Here is a 10,000-nt window from a genome sequence, read left to right on the forward strand (position 1 = left end):
TTGTGTGAAGCTGCTTTGCGACAGTGACGATTGTTAAAAGAGCTATACAAATAAAATAGAATTGACTTGAACCAACACTCCAGACTGACTCTGTCCTAAACATACAGAACAACACCACACACACACACACACACCATTATCACAGATGTGTGTGTGTGAGATGGACTGGGTTTGAGGTTCACTGCTCTAACACTGTGCATTTGTTTAACAGCCAGAGTCTCCTAAAGCTGTCAAACTCCAGGCAAGTCCCCCTGCATGCAGCACTAACACACACACACACACACACACACACACACACACACACGTAAACACACGAACACTGATGACCTTCTCCCATATGTCATCTCATCTCCGGTTCAGTACGTCTCTCTCGCTCTCTCTCTCTCTTCTTTAATTTAAATATTTTATTTTTTTCCCTTTTTGTTGTCGTCTCACCTTCTCTTTGTCCGTCTCCATGTCTGTCTCTCTTTATACATGACATTTAGCATCTTATCTGCCACTTTACAAACACCTCCCTCCCCACATCTGTCTGTCTCTGTACAACCATATGTCTGTCTGTAACCTTTGGTCATGTTTCTCTCTAAATGTCTGTCTGTCTCTGTTATCTTTTGTTGCGTCTTTCTATACCTGCCTGTCTCTCTGCATGTCTCTTTGCACCCGTCCTTCTGTTTATTACTACACACAGGTTTTTCTCTACATGTTTGTCTGTCTGTCTGTCTGTCTGTCTCCACGTGTCTACCTTCCACTTTATCCTTCTGTCTGTCTGTTTTTCTATTTTTCTTTGTTTTCCCCTCCTGTCTGTCTGTCTATGTCCACATCTGTTTCTTTAACCCCCCCCCTTCATCGCATTGTCTGTCTCTCTCTCCCTGTGTGTGTGTGTGAGTGTGTATGTACACTCTTAAATAAACAGTTAAAGCATGTAGTGTGAATGGAGAGGTGTTGTTGTTTTTTTAATGTTAACGTGGTGTGTGTGTGTGTGTGTGTGTGTGTGTGTGAGACAGTGGCTGGGAAACGTCCCAAACCACAGAGAATGTAAACTCTAGTAACCCCTTGTTTTGTATCAGTAGTGTGGTGGTTTGGGACGCAGCCCCGGGCGGAGCGAGTGGTGTAGTGAGGGTGAGGCGTCTCGCTGTGCGCTCCTCTCTGTCCTGCTCACTAACGGCTCGTTCCTCGTGTCCTTATCTAACACGCACTACTGCAGGCTCTCGTTTGGGACGTGACCCATAACCATGTGTACCATGCCGCTGCTTTTAGACGGGCTGGGATCACTCTCTACTCGTACTTAACTTATTACCGTAACAGTCTTTAGTCATTTAAATGGAAGTAAAGGTTGAAGTAATTTTAGAATTCTTAGAAAATTAATCATTTAAAAGAATATCAGTATTTATTTTAATATTATTTAGTAAACTTGCACACACTGCTAACTTTCAAAATCAGGTTTGTTTGATCAGTTAATAAGTTAATTAGTGGATCATTAATGGATGAGGTTTAAATTATTATTAAGATTAAAGTATTGAAAGTTAATAAATTTTGCTGGTTAATTACAGAACGCCCTCCTGCTGTATGTGAGTAGTGTTGAGTCTCTCTTTCTCTCTCTCTCTCTCTCTCTCTCTCTCTGTAAATGATAAATAAAAGTGTGTTGAAGCAGAAGGTTTGTGTCTGACTGTAAGTTAAAGCACTGAGAGTTTCTCCTCCTGCACGTGTCCTCACCAGCGCTGACCGTCTCGTTCACTCGGGAGCTTCTGCACTCTTTACACACCGTTTACAGGATGTGCACTTTCACTGGGACACACCTAGAGGACAACACGGGGAAATACTGAAGGAAATGAGAATAAATGAATAAAAGGATAAAGTAAAGGCGTCCTGTCTGTCCTGCACCCTGTCACTCACGTGACTCTGTTTACACACACACACACTCACTTGGGTTTCTCTTTACTTTTCTCTTTTAGTTTTATTTGGTTTTGGGTACGACCTTTTGTGTGTGTGTGTGTGTGTGTGTGTGTGTACAGGGTGAGTTGGAGAGACAGCTGCTGCAGGCTAATCCCATCCTGGAGTCTTTTGGTAACGCCAAGACGGTGAAGAACGACAACTCGTCACGATTCGTACGTTTATTCAGTGTCATCATCTCTAACGAGGGGAATAATTAATGAGCGTGGGCGTGTCCTCAATTCTCATCATTCTACGTGCTGTTTTATACTAAATCCTAAATTTTAACTTATTTAAACTTTATAATTTAAGCTGTATTTATATATATATATATATATATATATATATTTTTTTTTTATATATATATATTTTATATATTTATATATTTATATTTAAGTTTTTTATATATATATATATACTGTATATAAAAGTTACATAAATATATACATTAAACTTTTAAATATTTATAGTCAAAATTTAATATTTTATGATCTTTCTTATATTTACTTATAAACACTTGTGATATTATGTCTGTACATTTTACTCTTCCTGTTATTTATTATTATTTTTTCTTTTTTTTTTCCATCCTTGTAAACTTTTCTAATCCTTAACATTGTGCTTTTCTTTGATCTTTGTCTTTCATTTCTTCCTCATGCTCCTCTTTATTTACCCCCCACAGGGGAAGTTTATCCGGATCAACTTTGACGTGACGGGGTACATCGTAGGGGCCAACATCGAGACCTGTATCCTACTCAGTCACAGAATTACTTCATCTTCATTTTAATTGTATTTGTGTGTGTGAGAGAGAGAGAGAGAGCTCTAACCCGGTTGAGGTTGATACAGGACACAGACATGATGATGATAGAGGGTTAGCGTTGTTAGCGTGACTGCGGTACAGAGAAGGTGTATTTGATTAAATCGTCCCCTGAGTCTCCTGGAGTCCTCTGGAGTCTGTGCCTGGTGTTTCCTCACATCCTGAACTTCAGATCTCCTGGAGAAATCCAGAGCTATTCGTCAGGCCAAAGACGAGAGAACGTTCCACGTCTTCTACCAGCTGCTGGCTGGAGCAGGAGAACATCTGAGATGTGAGACTCTCACCTTGCTATGTGTGTGTGTGTGTCTGTCTGTCTGGGTGTGTGGGAGATTAACAGTGCTGTGTTGTTGTTGTTGTTGTTGTTCTCCCTCTGTAGCTGATCTCCTGCTGGAGGGCTTCAATAACTATCGCTTCCTCTCCAACGGGAACATTCCCATTCCTGGACAGCAGGACAAGGACAACTTTCAGGAGACCATGGAGGCCATGCACATCATGAGCTTCTCCCACGACGAGATCCTGTGTAAGTGTGTGTGTGTGTGTGTGTATGTGTGTGTGTGTGTGTGTATGTGTGTGTGTGTTAGAGCCTGATCATGGATGGACCTTTTAGATGGTGTGTGTGTGTGCTGATGGTGTGTGTGTGTGTGTGTGTGTGTGTGTGTGTGTGTGTGTTTACAGCCATGCTGAAGGTGGTGTCAGCTGTGATGCAGTTCGGCAACATTGTGTTCAAGAAAGAGAGAAACACAGACCAGGCCTCCATGCCTGAGAACACAGGTACACACACACACACACACACACACACACTTTCTCCCTCTGAACAGAGTCATAGTGTATTTATTTATCTCCCTTCTGTGTGTGTGTGTGTGTAGCTGCTCAGAAGTTGTGTCACCTGTTGGGGATGAGTGTGATGGAGTTCACACGCGCCATCCTGACACCGAGGATCAAAGTGGGGCGGGACTACGTTCAGAAAGCACAAACTAAAGAACAGGTAACACACACACCTGACTTTACCCGGCTCACCCTGCATCTACATCTGCAACTTGCCTTTGACCCCGCCCTAACTTGCCTTTGACCCCGCCCTAACTTGCCTTTGACCCCGCCCTAACTTGCCTTTGACCCCGCCCTAACTTGCCTTTGACCCCGCCCTAACTTGCCTTTGACCCCGCCCTAACTTGCCTTTGACCCCGCCCTAACTCGCCTTTGGTCCCGCTGTTATCTAATAAACGATGCAGGATCAATAAACACTCAGTGTGCACAATATAAGTAGTTGCAGAACTGATCAACATAAAAACAGCCCAAAGTGGAAGATGATGTATAACATCTAGACAAGACGAACTGTACCAGACAGACAGACAGACAGACAGACAGACAGACAGACAGACAGACGTGTGTAGTGTTTATGTGTTGATGGTTACGGGTCCGCTCTCCTCCTGGTCCTCAGGCCGACTTTGCAGTGGAAGCTCTGGCCAAAGCCACGTACGAGCGTCTCTTCCGCTGGCTCGTCCACCGCATAAACAAAGCCCTGGACCGGACCAAACGCCAGGGGGCGTCGTTCATCGGCATCCTGGACATCGCCGGGTTCGAGATCTTCCAAGTGAGAAGTTGTTGAAGTGGAAATTAAGAAACATGATGTCCACATGATGTTTAACATTAACAACGCCACCCTTACGGTGCAGAATAATCTGCACTAACTAGGGCTGAACACGCACACTCACTCACTCACTCACTCACTCACTCTCTCTCTCTCTTTCTCTCTTCTGTGTAGTTAAACTCGTTTGAGCAGCTGTGTATTAACTACACTAACGAGAAGCTGCAGCAGCTCTTCAACCACACCATGTTCATCCTGGAGCAGGAGGAGTATCAGCGCGAGGGCATCGAGTGGAGCTTCATCGACTTCGGGCTCGACCTGCAGCCCTGCATCGACCTCATCGAGAGGCCCGTGAGTACAGGACCACACACACACACTCTTCTGAAACCTCTCTCTTTTATAAATACCTTACCTCTCTCTCTCTCTCTCTCTCTCTCTCTCTCTCTCTCTCTCTCTGTGTGTGTGTGTCTGTTGCAGGCGAACCCCCCGGGTGTCCTGGCGCTGCTGGACGAGGAGTGCTGGTTCCCTAAAGCCACAGATAAGACGTTTGTGGACAAGCTGGTGCAGGAGCAGGGCTCTCACGCCAAGTTCCAGAAACCACGGCAGCTCAAGGACAAAGCCGACTTCTGCATCATCCACTACGCCGGGAGGGTACGACACACGCGCTCCCCTACACACACGCCCCTACAGTACAGCGGTGGTGGTTATAGCCTGTAGTGTGGAGTGTTTTACACACTCAGCGGTGGTGTGTACCTGTTTAAACAGCGACTCTTTTCAGTGTCGGATTGTTTGTTCATTAATATTTAAATTTCCCGTGAGCTCCGTTTGTCCTGCTGCTGTCAGTAAAGTGGTTTGGTTTGTAACTCGAATCCGTCTGTTGTTTTACACACACACACACACACACACACACACACACACACACACACACACACACACACACACCCCTGCTCTAGTTTGTGGTTTTACCCCCCCCGAGCGCTGACGTCGGGGTTCAGTCTGTGTTTCAGTCTCCGTTTCACAGAGCACATCTGTCTTACATTAGCAGCTGTTTAGCAATCGAAATGTGACACTGCCTTAAAGAGGACGCTTTGTTTCTCGTCCCGACAGTGGGGGTTTGGGGGGGGGGTGTCCACGGGGAGAGAGACAGAGGACAGAAGAGTGTTTGTAGATGAAAAAAATCAAGATTGGATGTTTATATATTTACTTAAAATCGAACTGTTTGTTTGTTTAGTAAAATGAGCACAGAAGTGTGTGTGTGTGTGTGTGTGTGTGTACGCACATGTGCGCAGGTTTTAAGCTCAAATGAAGAAACGTCAGACTTTCAGAAAAGCAGAAATAAATCTTCACCCTCACCTGTGAGGAGACACTTACTCTGTCTCTAACCGACACACAGGTGGGGAACACTGGGCTTCCTGAGTATCAGCAGAACTTCAGCCGTGAAACTCTGTTTCATGTTTTCATATTTAGGGTCTTTATAAACCAGTTATAAACTTTTTTTTTTTTTTTTTTTTGTCAGACAAATTTAGTTTACTAAGGGGTGGTGGTGGCTCAGACGGGTAAGGCTGTGGGTTACTGATCAGAAGGTCGGGGGTTCGAGCCCCAGCATCGCCAAGCTGTCACTGTTAAGCCCTATCTGCTCCAGGGGGCGCTGTATCCTGCCTGACCCTGCGCTCTAACCCACAGCTCCATAACTGGTATATGGAAAAAATAGTTTCACTGTGCTGTCAAGGTCATGTGACAAATTTTATAATAATCTTTTCTTTTCAACAGTATTTTAATAGGTTTTTTTAGTGTAATGTACATTTCAAGGCACACTTGTATATATCTGTATTTATAAACCCTGAACACACTCCCCTATAAGGAGGCCCGTAAGGAGGGAAATTAACGAGCTTGAGAATTGAGTTCCATGTTTCACCTGACGGTGTTGAATTTAGATCAGTTTTAATTTTACTCAGAGTGGGCTGACTCTCAAACATGTAAAAATAAAGTTTTGTATTCGTATATTACACGGATACATACAAATAAAGTTGACACTCCTACCTTCATTCATTCTAAACTTTAATATAGTTGTATGTAAATCCAAATTAAAAAAAAAAAGCACGGCGTGGATGAGTCTGTATAAAAACGTCTGATTATGATGTGAATCTTAACACACAATTTTCTTGTAGATCTGCAAAGATTTCATTTTTTTTTAACTCTTCCAGTATCATCTCTCATTATGTGTCAAATTACACTTTATATTTTAAGTAAAATGTAGTATTTCAGTACTGTAAGACTGTTTATTAATGACCCCCCCTCCCCCCCATTTCTCTCTCTCCGCCCCCCTCCTCCTCGTCCTCAGGTTGATTACAAAGCAGACGAGTGGTTGATGAAGAACATGGACCCTCTGAACGATAACGTGGCGACACTGCTGCACCAGTCCACTGATAAGTTTGTGGCTGAGCTTTGGAAGGACGGTGAGCTGGACTCCTTTCCTGTTACACACCGCGAACTTACGTCACACGAGTATAAGTTATAAAGCGTTATAACTAGGGCTGCAACAACGAATCGATTAAATCAATTACTAAGAGTTGGCAACGAATTTCATAACTGATTCGTTGTGTCACATGACACGGAGACATTTGATTATTAAAAATAAAATAAATAGTTCGGAGTGGAGTGAACACAGAGGGCAGAGCAAAAAAAAATGAGCGGGGGGGTAGCTCAGTGGTTAACTAAATTTTGTTCCGTTCTGAAGTAAGGACCGTAATGTCCCTGGTGCAGGTGTATATATTTAGCAGATGTAAAGCATGTCTGTTATTTGTGTTAGTCCATTTTTAGTATATTATTATTATTATAATTATTATTATAACAGTTCAAGGAACAACATGTTTGTGCACTTTCTCAACATTTTTGGAAATAAATGCTTTTTTGTTTTTTATCCAATGAATCAAAAAATAATCGACAGATTAATCGATTACTAAAAAAATTTAGTTGCAGCCCTAGTTATAACACACACACACACGCACACGCACACACACAAACAAACAAACACACACATTTTACTGCAGATAAACCCTCACTGAATAAAATGTATGTTTCATTGCAGTGTGTGTGATGTACTCCTGTACACCAGTGTTACACTAACCTGTGTTACTTTGTGTGTGTGTATGTGCTTGCTGTTACTGTTTTTGTTTCTTTTTTTCTTTTGCTTTCTTCTTTTCTTTCCTTCCTTTCTTCCTCCCGCTCTCGCCCGTCTCTCGGCCCGGCCTGTAGAGATACAGAATATTCAGAGAGCGTCTTTCTATGACGTGTCTAGCCTCCATGATCCTCCGGGTGAAGGTACTGCGGTTCTCCAAGACGCTCCCATGCTGCTGCTTTTTAATTTTTATTTTTTGTCTCCCTCTCGACCCTCTTTTTCCTTCCGGCTGGCTCGATTCACATTTGGCCTGATCAGCACTAAGCCTGAGCGAGTTCACTACCGAGACACGTTTACTGGCTGAAGGAGTCGAGTGTGAGAGGAGTGTGTGTACTCCAGTTCTAAATGGAATAAACCATTGTTTAATATAGAAATTTAGTGGGCGTGGCCAATGTCTCAGCTGTGGGGTTATAAAGCTAGTTACAGTCACATGACCTTGATTGAGGTGCGTAGGCACGAAACTGCCCCGATGTTACTGTAAGTGCTGTTACAAGTTAATTAAATTTAGTTTAATAAAATATAAAAAAAACTATTTATATAAAAATTTAAATTAATTTGAATTATAGAAAATTTATTCATTTTAGTTTTCACTCTCTAATTACCAGGGTATTGGTAATATATACTCTAATTACCAGGGATGACCAGGGGTAGCTCAGTGGTTAAGGCATTGGACTACGGTTTGAAAAATCCCAGGTTCGAATCCCACAACCACCAAGTTGCCACTGTTGGGCCCTTGAGCGCGGCCCTTAATCCTCAATTGCTCAGATGTGTAATGAGGTAAAAATGTAAGTCGCTCTGGATAAGAGCGTCTGCCAAATGCCTAAATGTAAATGTAAATGTAATTACATTATTCTATTTATTAACGATTATTTTATAAATTTATCTAAAACATAATTTAAGTGTTAAAATTATTTTTATTTATTATTTATTAATATTTTGTAAACACTTTGTAAAGTGTAAAAACATCCTTGTAAAGAAGTCTCCTTAAATCAGGCCCCGCCCCCGTGTGTGATTATAGTCCTATTTAATCATTTACAGACGGTTTGTCCTGAGGATGTATTTTTTATTCATGTTGAATGATTAATCATCTCTCTGCGTGTCGTTAGGGCGTGTCCCCCATGTAACAGACGGCGTTAGGTTCTCGGCAGTGAACTCGGGAGTGATTCAGATCATCAGCTTTGAGAAGGAAGGACATGCATGTGTGTGTTACAGATCCTCCTCTCTGCAAGCGTTACTGTTAAGTCCTGCTCTCTTTCCTCAGTCTGCTTTTAGAAATCTCACGCATGGACACGCGTGCAGCTTCTCCCCGTCATGCCAGCGCATAGCCAGCAGGGGGCGTGTGCCACTGAGCACGAGGGAGCGCGTACACTCTACCACGCTGTTTTATACATCAGGCACAACAGTATCTATGAATCTACTGGATTTAAAAATAAAATTCTGATATTTAGTCCTTTGTGTGATGTCATACGCATGACACGACGAGACTATGAGCAGGTCAGAAATCCTAACGAGCTACTCATGGCTTTAATCAATCACACAGCGTTTAGAGTTTATAATGGAGCAGATGGGTTGGTCAGATTAGCACATGCTACATGTTCGTTGGCTAATCTGGTAATGTCGGTCATCAGCTAGTCATTGGTAAGCAGCTGTAATTGTTTTTGTTGCCTAGCAACAGTGCTCCTTAAGTTGTATATGTTAGAAGTCCAACACCAGAGTCTGATAAAATACTGTTCAGGGGGAAAAGGGAGACTTTTAAAGTCAGCAGTTTCTAAGTTCCTGATCCTGTTGAGGTGAAGCCGCAGACTGTTAGTGTGTGTGTGTGTGTGTGTGTGTGTGTTTAGATCTCCTTTAGCAGTGTGCTTTTGTTTAGATTTAGTTTGCACCTCCATGGTTGTTCTGCTTTCTTTCATCTGAGCTTTAGATGCTGAAAAAGAAAGAGAAGAAGAGTGTGAATCCACCAAGCATGCACTGCTGGGCTCAGGCTTTCTCTCCCAATAGAAAACGATGAAGAACCTTAAAGAAATGAATGCTGGGCTTTGGATCGGTCCGGGTTACGGCTGTGCTGATTACGGGTCCAGACGTTTCTCTAGCACTTATCATGTGTTGAGTCGTGATCTATACACATCTCTCACCGCGGTTCACAGAGTGAAAATTCCACCTTCGCAATGTAGAGGACAGTTTTACTGCGCAGGTTGCCAGATCACACAGCAAATCCTCCCTATGCGGTGTTGAAACCCTGCCCACTCTGATTTAAAAAAAAAAACACCACCCACATGAAATCAGTACTCGAGCTCGTCGTGTCGCTCTGTTCCACACGCACATACTTTAGGTTCAAGCCAATTACTTACATTTTTATCATCGTCCGAGATAATAATAAACACACTAGTGTTGTGTTAAAGTGCAAATGATGGGGTGAGATCATTAATGGTTTCTTTTTATTATTATTATCATCATAGACCACGGAAAAAATATTAGCTTTAGACGTTCTGGTTGTATA

At 42.6% G+C, this 10,000-nt stretch overlaps 1 protein-coding gene across 2 annotated transcripts in view; it reads left to right on the forward strand.

Moving 5' to 3' along the window:
* myh10 (myosin, heavy chain 10, non-muscle) overlaps window positions 1-10,000 on the forward strand; it is a 36,621-nt gene that overhangs the window by 16,830 nt on the left and 9,791 nt on the right. The window contains exons 6-16 of one of the 2 annotated variants that reach the window (XM_053498612.1): window positions 212-241; window positions 2,010-2,102; window positions 2,606-2,669; window positions 2,913-3,011; window positions 3,117-3,260; window positions 3,416-3,511; window positions 3,607-3,725; window positions 4,179-4,331; window positions 4,503-4,676; window positions 4,803-4,976; window positions 6,667-6,781. In XM_053498612.1, coding sequence (XP_053354587.1) covers window positions 212-241; window positions 2,010-2,102; window positions 2,606-2,669; window positions 2,913-3,011; window positions 3,117-3,260; window positions 3,416-3,511; window positions 3,607-3,725; window positions 4,179-4,331; window positions 4,503-4,676; window positions 4,803-4,976; window positions 6,667-6,781 — 1,261 coding nt within the window. The remainder of the gene's footprint in view (window positions 1-211; window positions 242-2,009; window positions 2,103-2,605; window positions 2,670-2,912; window positions 3,012-3,116; window positions 3,261-3,415; window positions 3,512-3,606; window positions 3,726-4,178; window positions 4,332-4,502; window positions 4,677-4,802; window positions 4,977-6,666; window positions 6,782-10,000) is intronic. The other variant, XM_053498613.1, reaches the window with a different exon arrangement.

The sequence above is a fragment of the Clarias gariepinus genome, chromosome 6, assembly GCF_024256425.1.
Source record: "Clarias gariepinus isolate MV-2021 ecotype Netherlands chromosome 6, CGAR_prim_01v2, whole genome shotgun sequence".
Taxonomy (NCBI): domain Eukaryota; kingdom Metazoa; phylum Chordata; class Actinopteri; order Siluriformes; family Clariidae; genus Clarias; species Clarias gariepinus.